At 40.3% G+C, this 18,032-nt stretch overlaps 1 protein-coding gene across 1 annotated transcript in view; it reads right to left on the bottom strand.

Moving 5' to 3' along the window:
- The window catches only part of LOC308519331 (all-trans-retinol dehydrogenase [NAD(+)] ADH4-like), a gene marked incomplete at both ends in the record, with an annotated part of 20,993 nt that extends 15,499 nt beyond the window's left edge, over positions 1-5,494 (bottom strand). The window contains 4 exons of the mRNA XM_081091305.1: positions 613-700; positions 1,814-1,955; positions 3,969-4,070; positions 5,477-5,494. Coding sequence (XP_080947431.1) covers positions 613-700; positions 1,814-1,955; positions 3,969-4,070; positions 5,477-5,494 — 350 coding nt within the window. The remainder of the gene's footprint in view (positions 1-612; positions 701-1,813; positions 1,956-3,968; positions 4,071-5,476) is intronic.
- Between the last annotated feature and the right edge of the window lie 12,538 nt (positions 5,495-18,032).

Raw genomic sequence — 18,032 nt, 5'->3', positions numbered from 1 at the left:
TTGTTAATCCAGTGATTTTAAACCATTATGCTGAGGTACATTGGTGTGCTGCAAAAGTTTTTAAAACCTGCAACACCTGACTATTTAGTCAGGGGCACTGACCTTTTTTCCCTTAGATTGTTGAATAAATAAATGGCAACAGCCAGTACAACAATAGCTGACTGGTGAGACTGAATCAAAATTATATGTATTTATAATATAACAATTCTTTATTATTGAAAGTATTACATATGTTCCCCCTGGCGCTGAAAAGTATACCTATATATTTTTTTGTCAGGTTGGCACAAATATATATTTTTGGTGTGCCGCAGACTTTAAGTTATTAGTTTATGTGTGCCATAAGATGGAAAAGGTTGAAAATCGCTGTGTTAACGTATTCTCTTATCGAAGGACATTTGTGCTCTTTTGAATCATTTGCTGTAATAAACAATGTTGCAGTGAACATTCTAGCACACATCTCCCTGGGTGATTTTGCAACAGTTCCTTGCACTCACCTGAGTAGAATTGGTGGGTAGAAATATGCACACCTTCAACTCCATTTATGCTTTGCCAATGTTCTGCCCAAAATATTGGTACCAATGTATACTCTCACTAACAGTGTGTAGAGCTTACCTGAGCTTTGCACAGAAATTTGTGAGTGGACTCAAACAGAACTTGCATTTTTTACATTGAGGCATGTAGAGAGGAATCACTTTGTCACCTAGAAAGAAAGGCCATATGTTGGTTGGTGCCTGTAAATGTTACTTGTAAATGTTACCTATAAATAATTTCTACCAGATGAGTCAGTGGAAAACACCATACCTTAGGGCCGTGGTCGGCAAACTGCGGCTCGCGAGCCACATGTGGCTCTTTGGCCCCTTGAGTGTGGCTCTTCCTAAGCCTTAGGGGTACCCTAATTAAGTTAATAACAATGTACTTACCTATATAGTTTAAGTTTAAAAAATTTGGCTCTCAAAAGAAATTTCAATCGTTGTACTGTTGATATTTGGCTCTGTTGACTAATGAGTTTGCGGACCACTGCCTTAGGGTATACATTTTATGTTCAGCAGAGTATAGGTGGCAAAACATTTTATTACTCTATAAGATTGCTGACTTCCCCTTATATTACCTATACTTTTTCATTTTTCCCTGCTGGGCAGTCAAGCAACAAGTCTGTACTGATACCATCATGTGAAGAGTCCTACCTAAGACTGCTCCTTGTAGCTCTCTACAACATGACTATTATTTATTACATTTTATATGAGGAATAGGTCCTGGATTGCGAGAGGCAGTCGGACATTCCCTGAGGGGTCCCAGATTGGAGAGGTTGCAGGCTGGGCTGAGGGGACCTCCCCACCCCCCATGCACAAATTTTGTGCACTGGGCCTCTAGTCTATAATAATCTTTAATAATAAAAGCATAATATGCTAATTAGACCAGAGGTCCTTCCGGACTACCTTATGGATGAAGCCGGGGCTGCAAGGGAAGCCCGAGTACGTGCAGCAGCTGGAAGGAAGCTCAGGTCCTGGGTGCCAGAGGGAAGCCGGTGCTGTCAGCTGGGGGAAGGAAGGCGTACTCTTGCACGAATTTTGTGCATTGGGCTTCTAGTATGTAAATAAAGTGACCATCTCCCCCAGATTTTACCAGACAATTCCGATTCAAGTATTCTGTCTCATTGTTAGACTGTGATAGATTGTGTGTCTCACTTTTGCTTTGGAAAAGATGGTCCCTTATGTAAACAGAGATCAATATAGCATGCAAAGCCAGGAATCTATCAGGATTATCCCTGAAATATCCTGACATTCCCACTTATTGGAATGAGAAAATAAAATACCTGGTTTGCAGTTGGTCACTCCTGGCCCAACACTTTCCACAATTCCTGCCCCCTCATGGCCAAGGATCACTGGGAACAGAGCCTCCGTAAATTTAGGATGGAGAATATGGGCTTCGGTATGGCACAAGGCAGTGGCAATTATCTACAAAGCAACCGCATACTGGAGTTATTTCTGTAATTATATCATTGGGGTTGTAAAGTGGATAATTTTAGGCTAATTTCAATGTCACCAGGAGACTTTACGACACTCTTAGAGCTCAAAAAAGAAATAACACCTTGGAAAAAAAAAATCAAACAAAAACATTAGGGTAGCCCGTCCACTGTGGCTCAGTGGTTGAGTGGCAATCTGCAAACCAGGAGGTCAGGTTCAACTCCCAGTCAGGGCGCGTGCCCTGGTTGCAGGCTGGAGTTCCCCAATTGGGGGAGTGCAGGAGGCAGCCAATCCATGATTCTCATCATTGATGTTTCTATCTCTCTCCCTCTCCCTTCCTCTCTCTGAAATCAATAATATATATTAGGATGTATTCTTTTCCTTTTATACCTCACTTTTCTGCCTTTTACTGTTACTAGAAAATTATAAAAAGAGATAAAATTGGCAGTTACTGTCTCCAGGAGAGGGGAAATCAAAGACAATAGGGAAAATTTAAACAAAGTCTAACAGGCAGAGGAATGGAGAGAACACAGGTTTCTAGGCCTTGTTCAAATTTTGTTGAAATGAGATGAAATGAAATAGAGGTAATAAAAATTTTATAGTTAAAAATCAAATAAAAAATGGTCTAAATTAATTACTGCTGAATCTCTATATTCTTCAAGATTCTGCTCATGAGGGTATCCCATTCATCCTCATGTATAAGCCCTTCCTGTGGTGGTTGGAGGGAAAACATAGCCTGGGCAGCCAGCTCTGGGGAAATGGAGACATGACCCCAACTTGCCGTTGATGATCTGTCCACTCAGCGTGGGCTCTTCTCCCTGCTCACCCACTGCCTTCCCTTCATCTGCACCCAAGACCCTGTGCTGCCTACAGCAGCTCTTCAGTTTTTCTTTTCCATTATTTTGAACCAAATTCTCTATCTTCCTTTTAATAACACTTTCCAATAATTGGCAAGAGGAAAACAAAAAGAAAACATAACTAATTGTAATCCAATGGAAATTCCTTAATCTGATTTTTTAAGGCTAATGATTAATGTTAAGGTGCTTTAGTTAAATTTTAAGCGCATTATCAATGACTACTGATAAATAACTAATGATTTACCCCTCTGGAGATAAGGCCTGCTTGTATCTGAATCTAAAGATACAATCGCCCACACTGAGAACTGCAGGGCTTCCCAGTCACATCACATAGGCGTGACCTGACAGAGCCAAGTCTGCCCCTCGTTAGTGCCTAGTGCAGGGGTGGGCAACCCCTGGCACGCGTGCCAAACATGGCACACCAGTAACTTTTGCTGGCACGAGAATCCCTCTCTTATAATCTTCCATTTACAATTTTTTTCTTAATATCAATTTTTTAATTTTTCAGATAAATGCAGTGTAGGTGCATCTTAGATAAGTAAATAATTTTACATAACAAGTTATCTTAAAGACCATAGACGTGGATTGGTGAGAGAGGGGAAGAGCAATTTCTATGCCTCTGCCTTAACTCTCCCTGCCTTCCTAGATCCGACCAGTGTTTTGGTTTCATCCACATACGCTTGTGAATCTTTGTTCTCAGTGATGAATTTTGTTAAGTCTCATAATAGGAGTACCCTGACGGATGAAAGTAGTAGCTCGTGCATATCTCTGAAGGCCACGAAATATAAACCTGATGTAAAATCTCTGTCATCAGTGATGCAGCAGCATAAGTCCCACTGATAATATCAAACGGAGTCATAAAGTTTTCTGTCGGACTATCAGTGCACACGTATACATTAAAAAATAAATGTATTTTTCATCATCATATACTGTGTTTTTGTTGCTCGAATGAATTTTATTATTTCTTCAAGGTTCTTCACATACTTACACCTTAAGAGATATCAAGTAGGTGTAACATGTTCTCAAAAAATTAGGGTTGGCACAGCAGAAGAGTTTTGAGTCAGAGATTTTGCTGGTTTTGGCACGCACTCACAAAAAGGTTGCCCACCCATGTCCTGTGTCCTGCCCAGGGAGAGTCCCCACTCACCTGAATTCGAACTTCATGTGCCTTGGGGGGAGCTACCTCAACCTCTTCTATGCAAAGGGGCTTGTTTGCTTCCCAGGCGATGGCTGCTTTGCATTTAATAACCTGGGAGAGAGAGAGAGACAGAGTGAGAGTAGTGGAGAGAGAAGGGAGAGGTTGGGGTGGAGGATGGGAGGAAGGGAGACTGAAAGAGAATATTATGGGAAAAAATTAAAAAGCATGTTGATACCATAACTTGTGGTTGGATGCTTCATATAACTACATTAAATTAAAGAAAAGGAATGTTCATTGGAAATAAGAAATCATGATCTACATTATAGTCTTTTTTAAAAAAAGAGCAGTTTATTGATTTTCAGAGAGAGGAAGGGAGAGAATCATGATCTGAGAGTGATTGGCTGCCTTCCGCAGGCCCCTCTTCAGGAATCGAACAGGCAACCCTTTGTGCACGGGTGACTCCCAACCACTTGAGCCACACTGGCCTGGGTGCCCTTTTAATTTTTGAAAAGAATCTTTAGCATTAAAGCTTACCTTAATATAGTGCTTTGATATTTTCCCCCTTCAGTAAAAGAGAGGATAAATTCATAGGGTTTGGCCAATAAGTATTTATTGACTGAATGTTTTGTCATCAGCTCTGAATTACCTGAGTCCTCATTGCTGCAACATAAATGTGGTTTTACATGTTTGCTACTCATTCTCCCTTAGACCAGAAGTTATTGATATCACCAGGGAACTTGTTAGACCTACAAGCCCTGTCCCAAATCCCCTAATTAAGAATCATCATTTGAACAAGATCTAGGTGACTCATATGCACATAAAAGTTTGAGAAGAGAGGTTTAAATAATTAGTAAAATTATCAGTAGAATATAAATTAAATAAAAAATTGGTCTCACTGCAAGAATTTGGGTAAAAATGTATAAAAAGAAATTTAGTAGTATTTTAATTTCTGCTTTTGATGTGATTTTCCCAGTCTCTGACAACATGAATACATATATTTTTTACTATTATTATGTAATTTTGAATTATATTTTAAAATATCATTAATCTTATTTACAGATGCAATATATAGTAACTATGGGAAGTTTCAAAATACAAATAAGAAAAGAAATAAAATCCACTTGTAATTTTATGAGTTAAATCCATTGAGTGAACCCCAAATGGGACGTTATTGTATGTGATATTTTTAATCTACTTATTAATATACTATGAATATTTTACATATTGTCCTCTAACACTACTTTTAACAAGTACAAATGCTATTTTATGGTTAGAGCATAGTTAACCAAATCTCTCTCTCTTTTTTAGCCATTATAAATCATATTTAATTTAACACCCTTGTAGTAAGCATTATGGCAAATCTACAATCATTTTCTTAGAGTAAATTTCTAGCATGAAGAGGGTGCTTTTGATTAACTTTAAATGGATTCCTTTCTGAGATTAGCTTAAATGGAAGCTTTTTAGCAAAAATATACAAATAAAGAAGAATTGAACAAAGAAACAGTACATTAGCTTACTTTGCCCTTGCTGCCCATTTTTCTTTAGGAAACTCGCCTTGGAAGCTTGTCTCTGATTTAAGAAGTTCTTTCACTTCTGTCCAGGATGCTTTCTCTGTATCTTGGATTGAACTGCCATTGAATAAATACTATCTCTGCTCTCTTATTCTCCAATCACTTTCCCTTTTTGTTGGTATGCATCTCTGTGGTATTTCATCATGTCATTTGTGCTATCGTATTTCAGCTGCAAACAGCCTTTGCTCCCAGCCATTATTTGGAGGAGATTTTTGTTTACTTTTTTCCTTTTACTGGAAAACTAGAGGCCTGGTGCATGAAATTCCTGCGTTTGGGGCAGCGGGGTCCCCTCAGCCTGGCCTGCACCCTCTCGCAGCCCAGGAGGCATAGGGGGATGTCCGACTGACGGCTTAGGCCTGTGGGGAACGGGCCTAAGCTGTCAGTTGGACATCCTTAGCACTGCCATGGGGGTGGGAGAGGCTCTCGCCACCGCTGCTGCACTTGCCAGCCATGAGCCCGGCTTCTGGCTGAGCGGTGCTCTCCTGTGTAGCTCCTGCATTGAGCGTCTGCCCCCTGGTGGTAGTGTGCATCATAGAGACCCATCGTTCCACTGTCGGGCCGAAACCAGCTCTCTGACATCCCCTGAAGGGTCCAGGATTGCAAGAAGATGCAGGCCAGGCTGAGGTACCGCACCGGTGCACAATCAGGGCAGAAAAAGGACACAGGAGATTGTCCAGCAGGAAGGGACCGCAGGAAGGCTCCAGGGTGTGTCTGGCCCATCTTGCTCAGTCCCGATCAGCCGGACCCCAGCAGCAAGCTAACCTACCAGTGGGAGCATCTGCCCCCGGGTGGTCAGTGCACGTCATAGCGAGTAGTTGAGTGGCCTTAGCATATTATGCTTTGATTGGATGAATGGCCAACTGGATGACTGGGCACTTAACATATTAGGATTTTAATTTATAGGATATAATTTGATAGGTAAAAGTTTATTACATTTACATATGAGTTAACACAAAATTATAAAGGACATTCCTACTGCTTCAGAATCCTTCCTGTGCCCATCCTTTTCCTTCACAACCCTAATAATTATTTCTTTGCATTTTTATGACTTATGCTCCTCTATAAGTATTGTATAGTTTTACTTAAAAACTTTATATGAATGAAATCTTAGTGTATGTATTCTTTCATGACTTTTCTCTCAACTATATGTTTTTCTCACTCACATTGCTTGTAGCTGTTTATTTCACTATCATTTATTTTCCTTTCTGTTTTTTTTCCTTGTGATGAATCAATTGTTGCATTGAAAAGTTTCCTTAAGGAAAATTCAGGACTAATATGCAACCAGTACCCACTATTCAGGTGATGCCAACAGTTAAAATAGAAATACTTTTATTCCTTTTGGTAAAAAGCTAGTCCCTTTCAACTGTGTTGCAGCCTGGGGAGCCCTTTTCATCACTGTTGAGGAGCTACTCTTATGACTCTCTGGATGTGTGAGCTCATCATCCACCTCCCGATGGTTCTGGGTCTCTGAGTCTCTGAGTCTCTGGCTGTGCTCAGTAGAGTAGTCCCTGGATGCTGGTAGGCAAGTACCTGGTGCCCCATATGACCTTATGTGACTGTGACCACTGGTGCTGTGGGTCAGAGGTCCTCTGGAATCACACTTGCTTGGCTGTTTGTGGGAAATGGAGTGTCCCAGGAAGTTTATTAAATATTCTACAATAAAATATTAGTGAAAGTCTGGAAGATATGCTTAATCATTATTATAAATTTATTCATTTCTTATAGTTCTTTTCTTACTTTTTGCTTTACATACTTTGAGGCTTGATATTAGTGCATGCAAGTGTTCTTTGTTGTATGTTTTTAAAAAAAACGCTTAAAAATGTATTTGGCATCTTTTTCTGTCAGCATGTTTTCTTTTTATCATTTCTTTTAATGGCCCTATAGTATTCTACTATATCTTCCAGACTTTAAGTAATATTTCATTGTAGAATAATTAAGTTGTTTTATTATACTTTTTGGAAGTATAGTTATACTCTGCTTCCACTTTCTCACTCTCACATTCTTACTCATTTTCAACTCTATCTTTTAATTAAAACTGTTTTCTTGAAAGTTGTTAGTGGCCTCATTTAACACATTGTTTGCAGGTAGTTTTTATCGCGCGCTAACAGTGGCGCGGGCCATTTTTGCTAATTTTTTGCGCAAATGGCAATGTTCAGTAAAATTATGATAACTTTAGTTTACGTATTTATACGTTACCTGCATTCTACTGCTAGTCTATAAAGAATGTATTAATACGTGTCCAGCACTCTACTACCAGTCAACGTAAAACGTATAAATACATTTCCCGCATACAATGTGTTAAGAAAAATGACCCTTTGAAATTCCTTTGTAGCCCTGGTCCATGTGGCTCAGTTGGTTGGAGTGTCATCTAGTACACCAAAAGTTGGTGGGTTCAATTCCCAGTCAAGACACATATCCAGGTTGTAGGTTTTATCCCTATCCTGGCCATGTGTGTGAGGCAACCAATTGATGTTTCTTTCTCACATCAATGCTTTCCTCCCTCCCTTTCTCTCTCTAAAAATCAATAAAAATTTTCTTTGTACCACCAGCCGCACCTCCTGGACACTGGAGCCAGCACTGAGTGTCTGCGCACATGCCTGTCCATGGCTCCCGCTGGCTGCACCTCCCAGGCACCCGAGCTGGCCCAGACTATTGGCATCCATGGCTCCCACTGGCCACATGTCACAGACACCCCAGCTGGCCCCTAACTATCAGTGGCCATGTCTCCTGGACACCTGAGCTGGCCCCTGACTCGTGGTGCTCATGGGGTTTCTGCTGACCTGTGCTGCCAGGTCTCCCAATATCCTGAGCCTGCCCTTGACTGTCAGAGTGCACTACACTCCCACCATGCCTGCCCCACAGCTCAGGTGTCATGAAACTTAGCCACTGGACCCTTCAGGGGCAACAAAAATGGGGAGACAAAAAGCAACCCCCAAAGGAAAGAAAAGGAGGAATCCCCCTCCCAAAGGAACTAAATGAAACAGAGGCATGCAATATGTCAGAAAAAGAATTCAGACTAATGGTCATACAGTTCATAAACTAGATGGACAAGAAAATCAACAACCTATGTAAGAATCAGGAAATCAAAAGTGATACAGCTACAATAAAACACACGATGGAAGGTTTCAACAGTAGAGTAAGAGAAGCAAAGGACTGAATTAGTGAGCTAGAAGATAGGGTAGAGAAACAAGCCGAATGTGAACAGCAAATGGAGAAAAAAATTAGAAAGCAGGAGGAGAGCCCAAGGGAGCTTTGGGACAACATGAAACAAAGTAACATACTTATAATTGGGGTGCCAAAAGGACAAGAAGAGCAGCAAGGATTAGAGAACCTATTTGAAGAAGTAATGACAGAAAACTTCCCTGATATGGGGAAGAAAAAAGTGACACAAGCACAGAGAGTCCCAAATAAGTTGAATCCCAAAAGACCCACCCCAAGATATGTCGTAATTACAATGGCAAACGTTTATGACAAAGAATCTTAAGGGCTGCAAGAGAGAGACAGAGAGTTACCTACAAAGGATCTCCCATTAGATTATCAAATGATTTCTCAACAGAAACACTTCAGGTCAGAAGGGAATGGAATGAAATATACAAAATAATGCAAAGCAAGGAACTGAATCCAAGAATACTCTATCCAGCAAGGCTATCATTCAAAATTGAAGGGGAAATCAGGAACTTCACAGACAAAAAACGGCTAAGGGAATTTATCAATACCAAGCCAGCAATGCAAGAAATGTTAAAGGGACTGTTGTAAAAAGAAGGAAAACAAAAGGGGAAAGAAGGAACACAGGCACAAAAAATAAAAATGGCTACAAACAATTACCTATCAATAATAACTTTAAACGTAAATGGACTAAATGCTCCAAACAAAAGACATCGAGTGGCTGAATGGATAAGAAAACATGATCCTATATATGCAAGAGACCCACCTCAGAACAAGAGACTCACACAGACTGAAAGTGAAGGGCTGGAAAAATATCTTTCAGGCAGATAGAAATAAAAAAAAAAAAGCTGGGGTAGCAATACTTATATCTGATAAAATATAAGTGAAGGCTATAACAAGAGATAAGGAAGGCCACTTCATAATACTAAAGGGATCGATACAACAAGAGGATGTAACTCTTGTAAATATTTATGCACCCAATTCAGGAGCACGAAAATACATAAAAAAACTTCTAGAAGAAATCAAGGGAGAGATCGACAGCAATATAACCATAGTAGGGGACTTTAATACCCCACTGACACCACTGGATAAATCCTCTAGACAAAAAAATCAGCAAAGAAACAGAAATCCTAAATGACTCACTAGATCAGACAGACTTAATCGATACCTTCAGAACATTTCACCCCAAATCTACAGAATATACATTCTTCTGAAGTGCACATGGGACATTTTCAAAGATAGACCACATATTGGTGCACAGGCAAAGTCTCTCCAAATTCAAGAAGATTCAAATCATATCAAGCATCTTCTCAAACCACAATGGCATAATATTAGAAATAAACTACAATAAAAACAATCAAAAACATTCAAACACTTGGAGGCTCAGTAGCATGTTATTAAACAATGATTGGGTTACCAAAGAGATCAAAGAAGAAATTAAAAACATCCTGGAAATGAATGACAATGAAAACACAACAACCCAAAATCTATGGGACACAGTGAAAACCGTCCTGAAAGGAAAGTTGATAGCTCTACAGGCCACCTAAAAAAACAAGAAAAATAGTAATAAATTATCTAACTCTGGAACTTAAAGAATTAGAAAGAGAGAAACAAGAAAAGCCCAGAGTGAGCAGAAGGAAGGAGATAATAAAGATCAGGGCAGAAATAAATGACATAGAGACCAAACAAACAAACAAAAACACCCAAACAAACAAACAAAAAAACAACCACAAAAACACAATACAAAAGATCAATGAAACCAAGAGCTGGTTCTTTGAAGGGATAAACAAGATTGATGAACCTCTTGCCAGGCTCACCAAGAAGCAAAGAGAGAGGACCCAAATAAACAAAATCAGAAATGAAAGAGGTGAAATAACAACAGACCCCACAGAAATACAAAGGATTCTTAAAAAAAAATACTATGAACAACTCTACTGCAACAAATTAGACAACAAACTAGAGGAAATGGACATATTCCTAGAAAAATATGACCTTCCAAAACTCAACCAAGAAGAAAAAAAAATCTCAACAAGCCAATAACTAAGGAGGAAATTGAAGCAGTCATCAAAAAACTTCCAGTAAACAAAAGCCCGGGGCCAGACGGCTTCATAGGGGAGTTTTACCAAACATTCAAAAGAAGAAATAAACCTATCCTTCTTAGACTATTCCAAAAAATTCCAGAGGAAGGCACACTTCCAAGCTCTTTCTATGAAGCCAGCATTACCCCAATTCCAAAGCCAGATAAAGACAACACAATGAAAGAGAATTATAGGCCAATATCCCTGATGAGCATAGATGCTAAAATCCTAACAAAATTCTAGCAAATTGGATCCACCATTACATTAGAAAGATCATACACCATGCGGGGGTGGGGGTGGGGGGTGGGGGGGGAGGGGGCAGCCTCAGGCCCCCTGGCTTGGCACCAGGGCAGGGGGTGCAGCCTCAGTCCCCCGGCCCTGGCACAAGGGAATGAGGGCATGATGATCATTTGCATATTAGCTCTTTGTTATATAGGATTAAGATAAAACTGGTTTCCCCATTTAGTAGGAAGAAACTAACCCATATGGAGTGCCTAGTGAATAGCAGAGACTTTGTACACTTATTGATTCAGTCTTCACTACAACCAGTGAGGTAGATATCATGTTTCCTATTAATAGATAAGGTATAGAGCTGCCTTATTTGATATTATTCAATTCTTAGTTAGGGGAGCAGGGATTTAATTGGAAGTTTGTTTGATTATAAATTCATGTTTTTTCCAGTTCAGGTGCTGGTCTGAAACATTTTAGGTTGTTTGATAAAATTTGGGCTTTGTAGCTTCCCTTCTCTTACCATTACATGTAAACTGAATTTGACTTCTAGGATACTGTTAATTTTCTTTTTATTGATGTAAAGGTAATAGGTACTTCATGGAATTGCTACTCTAAGTGTTAGATAGAAAAAAGAATTTTTCATCTTTACATGAGGGTTTAAGATAATTCATAATAATGTATAATTATTTTAACATTGGGACACTAGGCATATATAACTCTTAATTTTTAGATTTTAGTGTAGACATCTCTGATTCAAGGTAGCCCTCTCTAAGTCTCTTAGATGGGTTAGGGACCCTTGTGGTACTTTTCTTTCATATAACTTTAAAAAAATATTTATGTTTATTGTTGAGGTTATTACATATGTCACTCATTCCCCTCCTTTGCACCCTCTACCCAATTCCCACCCCACCCTAGGCCTTCTATTACCTGTGTCCCGGGATTAAGCATATCATCATAATAAAAGGCCAGAGGTGTCACAACCAAAATGACCAAACGACTGGGCACCATGAGATGCAAGGAGCACCTTTCGGTGCCCCCCCTCGGCCCCCTTCCCCCCCCCCCCCCCCCGCAGGTTCTGGGGAACCGGAGCCATGCCACGGTGGGAGTGGTCTCTGAGTTCCTCCTCCTGGCCCGCAGGCCTCTGGGTCCCTCCCCCCGGCCTGCAGACTCGGGGGAACCAATGAATGTATAAATAAGTGGAACAGCAAATCAATGTTTCACTTTCTTTCTTCTTTCTGTTATCTAAAAATCAATTTTAAAAAAGCTTTGCATATATTGAATGGTAATTATAGTTTTCTTTAATGAATAGAGAATTAAAATCATATTATAATGAGCTGAGAAGGAGTGGATGGGCACTAAATATAAAGACTTAAATCCCTGGATATATATTTGCTATAACATTGAATCATCATGAAAATTTTATGTGATTGGCATTTTACAAATAGTGCGGCGGAAAAGGGGCCGGGAAAAGAACAAAGTGGCGGCAGCCCCGTGCCAAAACAAGAAGAAGGAGCGGAAGGAGCTTCTGCAGCGGGAATCTGAGCGGCTGGAGCACATGAATGCGGAGCTGAAAACCCAGACAGAGGAGCTGAAGCAGGAGCGTCAGCAGCTCATCCTGATGCTCAGCCGGCATCGCCCCACCTGCATCGTCAGGACCGAAAATGTTAAGACCCCCGACTCAGAAAGCAACCTACTGCTGGAGCAGCTGGAGAAGAAGTGGCCATGGGCTGGGAGGAGGAGGAGGAGGAGGAGATGATGATGAGGAGATGAGGAGAGGGAGGAGGAGGAGGGTCCCAGAGGGCTCTTTCTTGCTGCATGAAAAACTCTTCAATGAGGCTCAGCACAGCCAGCATCGGCCAGGCTATTTTGTGAAACTCAGATCAGCCACACCAGGGGAAGAATCCCAGGACCAAGAGCTGAGACCAAAGTAGTCCTGAGGGGGGCCTGTTCTGCCTGGGGCCAGGCTTGTGGGAGGCAGGACAGAGGCTCTGGGCCGGAGAGACACCCAACCAGGCAGCTGTGGGCGCTTCCCTGGCCTCTCCGCCAGGCACCCACCCAAAGGACCTCCGAGCAGCCAGGAAAAGCCATGAGTTTCAACCAAAATTAGGCAGAGTTTGGGACTCAGAGTGAAACTGCAATCTGCCTGCCCCCAGCCCTGACCCTGATCCTGATCCTGATCCTGGTGCAAGGCTGGAGAAGGGCACAGTGCCAGGCCCTGCTGTACCCACCCACCATGGTCCAGCTCAGTCCTGCCTGGAGTGCCAGCCAGGGCGCACCCTCGCTGGTCCTGCTGGAGTTCCTGTGGGCACGAGGCACGGGTGCCCTTCCAAAGCACATACTCACTGAATGTCTACAGACTGGCTGTCCTGGCAGGGCTTTCAACTGCACATGTTTTTTATACTTTTTTAAAAAACATTTTTTACAAAAAAAAAAAATGATTTTATACAAGCAATATATAAGGGGATTTCTATAATTACTCAATGTGATACAGTATAAATACTCTATGGTTTATTTGTTACGAACAGATATTCAGCAGTTATGGCCGTTGCGTGTAACTTCTAAGTACTGTAGTCTCTGGGTGTTGGGGGTGGCAGGGGCGGGTGCAGTGCATTTCCATCCTGGTAAACCCTTCATAGTACTCAGTTCTGTATCGCTCAGTAAACATTACTGTTACTTAAAAAATAAAAAAAGAAAGAAAGAAAGAAAGAGGGAGGCCCAGGCCACGGACCGGCAATGCTGTGGCAGGTGTGCAGCTGAGAGACCCCCCTGAGTGCACTGGGCCTCTAGTAAGCATGTAAGCTTTTTGGTTATTCTCTGCCTACCCTCCCCCTTCTGCCCTTCCCTCTGATCTTATTCAGTCTGTGCCATGCTTCCATGCCTCTGGGCCTATTTTGTTTGTTCATTAGATTCTACATATAAGTGAGCTCATGAGATATTTGACTGGCTTATTTCGCTTGGCCTAACACTCTCCAGGCCCTTTATGCTGTCTCAAAGGGTAAGAGGTCCTCCTTTTTTACAATTGCATAGTATTTCATTGTGTAATGTACCACAGTTCTTATTTTTATCCATTAACCTACTGATGGGCACTTGGGCTGTTTCCCGAGCTTAGCGATTGTAAATAACACTGCTATGAACATAGGGATGCAGATATTCTTTCTGGTTGGTGTTTCGGGATTCTTAGAATATATTCCTAGAAGTGGGGTCATTGAGTCAAATAGCAGTTCAATTTTTAATTTTTTTGAGGAAATTCCATACTGTTTTTCATAGTGGCTGTACCAGTCTGCATTCCTACCAGCGGTGTACTAGGGTTCCCTTTTTCCCACATCCTTGCCAGCACTTGTTTGTTGATTTATTGATGGTAGCCATTCTGACAGGTGTGAGGTGGTACTTCATTGTCGTTTTAATTTGAATCTCTGATGATTAGTGACTTTGAGCACTTTTCCATGTCTTTTGGCCATCTGTATGTCCTCTTTGGAGAAGTGTCTATTTAAGTTCTTTGCCCATTTTTTAAATAAGGTTACTTGTCTTCCTTTTGTTGAGTTGTATGAGTTCTTTATACATTTTGGGAACTAACCTCTTACCTGATGCAGTTGGTTTCATTTGCTTTTTAAATCTGGTTTCTTTTGCTGTGCAGAAGCTTTTTAGTTTGATGTGGTTTTATTTATTTATTTTTTCCTTTGTTTCTCTTGTTCTAGTCAATGTATCTGTGAAAATTCTACTATGAGAGATATCTAAGATTTTGCTGCCTATGTTTTCTTCTAAGACTTTTATGGTTTCATGATTTACAATTAAGTGTTTTATCCATTTTGAGTTTATTCTTATGTACGGTGTAAGTTGGTGGTATAATTTCATTTTTTTTTCCGTGTACCCGTCCAATTTTCCCAACACCATTGATTGAAGAGACTGTCTTGATTCCATAGCATGCTCTTGTCTCTGTCAAATATTAATTGAACATCATGGATTGGGTTGATTTCTGGGTTCTCTGTTCTGTTCCACTGATCTACCGATACCTGTTCTTGTGCCAGTACCAGGCTGTTTTGCATATAGTGGCTTTGTAGTATAACTTGACAGCTGGTATTGTGATGCCTCCAACTTTGTTCTTCTTTCTCAAGATTGCTGTGGCTATTCAGGGTCTTTTTGGTTCCATATACATTTTTGGATTATTTTTTCTAGATCTGTGAAATATACCAATGGTATTTCAATACAGATTGCATTTAATCTGTAGATTGCTTTGGCTACTATAGACATTTTAATAATATTAATTCTTCCAATCCATAAACATGGAATATGCTTCCATTTGTTTGTGTCTTCCATTTTTTTGTTTGAGTTTATTGGAACTCAGAAATTACATAATAGCACTACATTTTTCCAATGTCCCCTAGTTTTCTGAGTACAGGTCTTTTACCTCGTTGGTTAAGTTTATTCCTAAGTATCTTAGATTTTTTTGTTACAATGGTAAATGGGATTGTTTTTAGTTTCTCTCTCAGATCATTATTGGTGTATAAAAATGTCATTGATTTCTGGATATCAAATTTGTATTCTGCTATTTTGCTGAATTAATTTAATAACTCTAGAAATTTTTTGGTGGAATTTTTAAGGTTGTCTAGGTATAATATCATGCCATCTGAGAATAATGACAGAGGGAAAGAGAAAGAGAGAGAGAGAGAGAGAGAGAGAGAGAGAGAGAGAGAGAGAGAGAAAGAGAGAGAGAGAAAAAACTGTCAAAGAAGGGAGTCAGAAAGGCATGGGTGTGCTCCAGAGTGAGAGAACCATGCAGGTCCTTCCTCTGAAGGGCTTTTTTCTGGAGGCTTCAGGGGAGGATTCATTAGAATATTCATCAGCTTTCCAGGTGTTCCCCTCAGGTCCCTTTCTCCACTGATTGGTGGTGTCAGGGCAGAAGGTCATTAGTCAATGCTTAGCCCTGCCTGGCCTTGCTGCTTTTCTGGGCCTAGAGCTGAAACACAGCTGAGGCCTAGATATTATCTCTAGTTGGACCAACTCTGAATGTCTCTGTGGTCAACAGGCTGGAGGCTTTGTTTCTAAGGTTGTTTGATGTGGGCCAGAACCTGACTGGCCTTAGGGCTTAATGCTTAAGGCAGTGGTTGTGTAAGGGCTTGTATGGAAGTCCTATGAGGCTATTCTCTCCCCTGTTCTTTTTTTTTTTTTTTTAAATATATTTTATTGATTTTTTACAGAGAGGAAGGGAGAGGGATAGAGAGTTAGAAACATTGATGAGAGAGAAACATCGATCAGCTGCCTCCTGCACACTCCCCACTGGGGATGTACCTGCAACCAAGGTACATGCCCTTGACCGGAATCGAACCTGGGACCCTTGAGTCCACAGGCCGACACTCTATCCACTGAGCCAAACCGGCCAGGGCTCCCCTGTTTTTCTAAGGGAGTCTACTACATGACTAGTGATATGTCAGGGGAGGAAAGATCAGGGGAGGATCTGAACCACATGACCAGTGATATGAAAGGTAAGGAGAGGAAAAGTCAGGAGAGGAAAGGTCAGGGGAGGATCTGAACCGAATGTCCAGTGATATGAAAGGTCAGGGGATCTAGCCACAAGACCAGGGATGTGCTAGGAGAGGAGAGGTCAACATGGGGGGAGGTCCCAGCCCAGTTTTACCCATTGCTAGGCAACTGGGGCTATCTGCCCTGGTGACAGATACCTGGCCTATTCTGTTCTGCTCATGTTCTTCTAGCTGCCTGGTGTATCACCTCCCTCCTCAGCCAAAGCTTCAGGGAAGTTTATATTCTCTCAGGGGTCAATATGTGGTAAACATTTTTTTTTTTTTAAAGTGATGGGTTTCAGAAATTATGTTAAGTACTAGTCTTTGTTACTCTGATCCAAATTATTATCTGTCTTAAGCTGTTCATGCCTCATCTCTGAGTGTCATAGTTTGAAAGCTCTCATTTTGTTTTTCATATGAGTCTTAGTGTCTGTTAAATCTTGTAGCTATAAAAAATTTGGTTACATTACTTTATTGTAAGTACATTGCTTTTTTTCACTTTCAGTTGACTACAGAGAATAGATTACTTAGTGCAAATTATAGATCATTCAACTTTGTAATCTAAACATTATAAGTTGTAATAATTATCAAAGATGAAAAGGGCTATTATCTAATAAAGATGGAAATTTGAGAGTATAGGTGTGTTTTTATTTTATCTTCAATATCACATTATTTACTTATATAGCTTCTGATATCCTACTACTTGCGATTATAGTTCACAGAGGTAAAGTGGGGCTAAATGAAAAGAAATGAACAGATGCTAAAAAGGAAGTTATTTAGCAGCTTATTAAAGAAGTGTAGCTTGTAGTTTATTGGAACTCAGAAATTACATAATAGCACTACATATGTATATTTTAAAGATATATTTATCTTTTGTACATATGTATGTGCTTTATTTCTAGTAAAATAAAGAGGAAGGGAGACGGAGATAGAAACATCAATGAGGAAAGAGAATCATTGATTGCCTATCTGCTGAATGCCCCCCACTGGGGATCAAGCCTGCAACCTGGGCATGTGCCCTTGACCAGAATTGAACCCGGGACCCTTTTGTCCACAGGCTGGACACTCTATCCACTGAGCCAAACCAGCTAGGGCTCTAGTAAAATGTTTTATTATGGAAAATTTTAAGCATATACAAAAGTAGAGCAGTGTATTTAAACCCCATATATCTATTACCCAAACTAAAATATTGTGGACATATAACCAATTTAGTTTTTTTATTACCCCTTTATTCCTCATTCCCACTTCTCTAAAATTATTTAGTTTTAAATAATTCCCAAACATTGTATTATTTTATTCATAAACACCTTAGTTATCATAGTTATTTAACAAAGGAAATATTAATGTGTTTTAGTAGAAATGCTGTAATCTTTATAGCTATTTGATGTTGAGGTATTAACTGTAAATATTTGTTTAAATTCATGGTGATCTTTGGTTCATCATATCAGGTTATAAATTAACCAGACAGGTTCAGATTCAGGCAGATAGTCTTCCAAATTGTTCCTGGCTTCT

This window comes from Myotis nattereri (genome assembly GCF_964212035.1).
Source record: "Myotis nattereri genome assembly, chromosome: 1".
NCBI lineage: Eukaryota > Metazoa > Chordata > Mammalia > Chiroptera > Vespertilionidae > Myotis > Myotis nattereri.
Note: the sequence above shows the minus strand (reverse complement) of the source record. Positions and strands in the feature narration are given on the sequence as shown.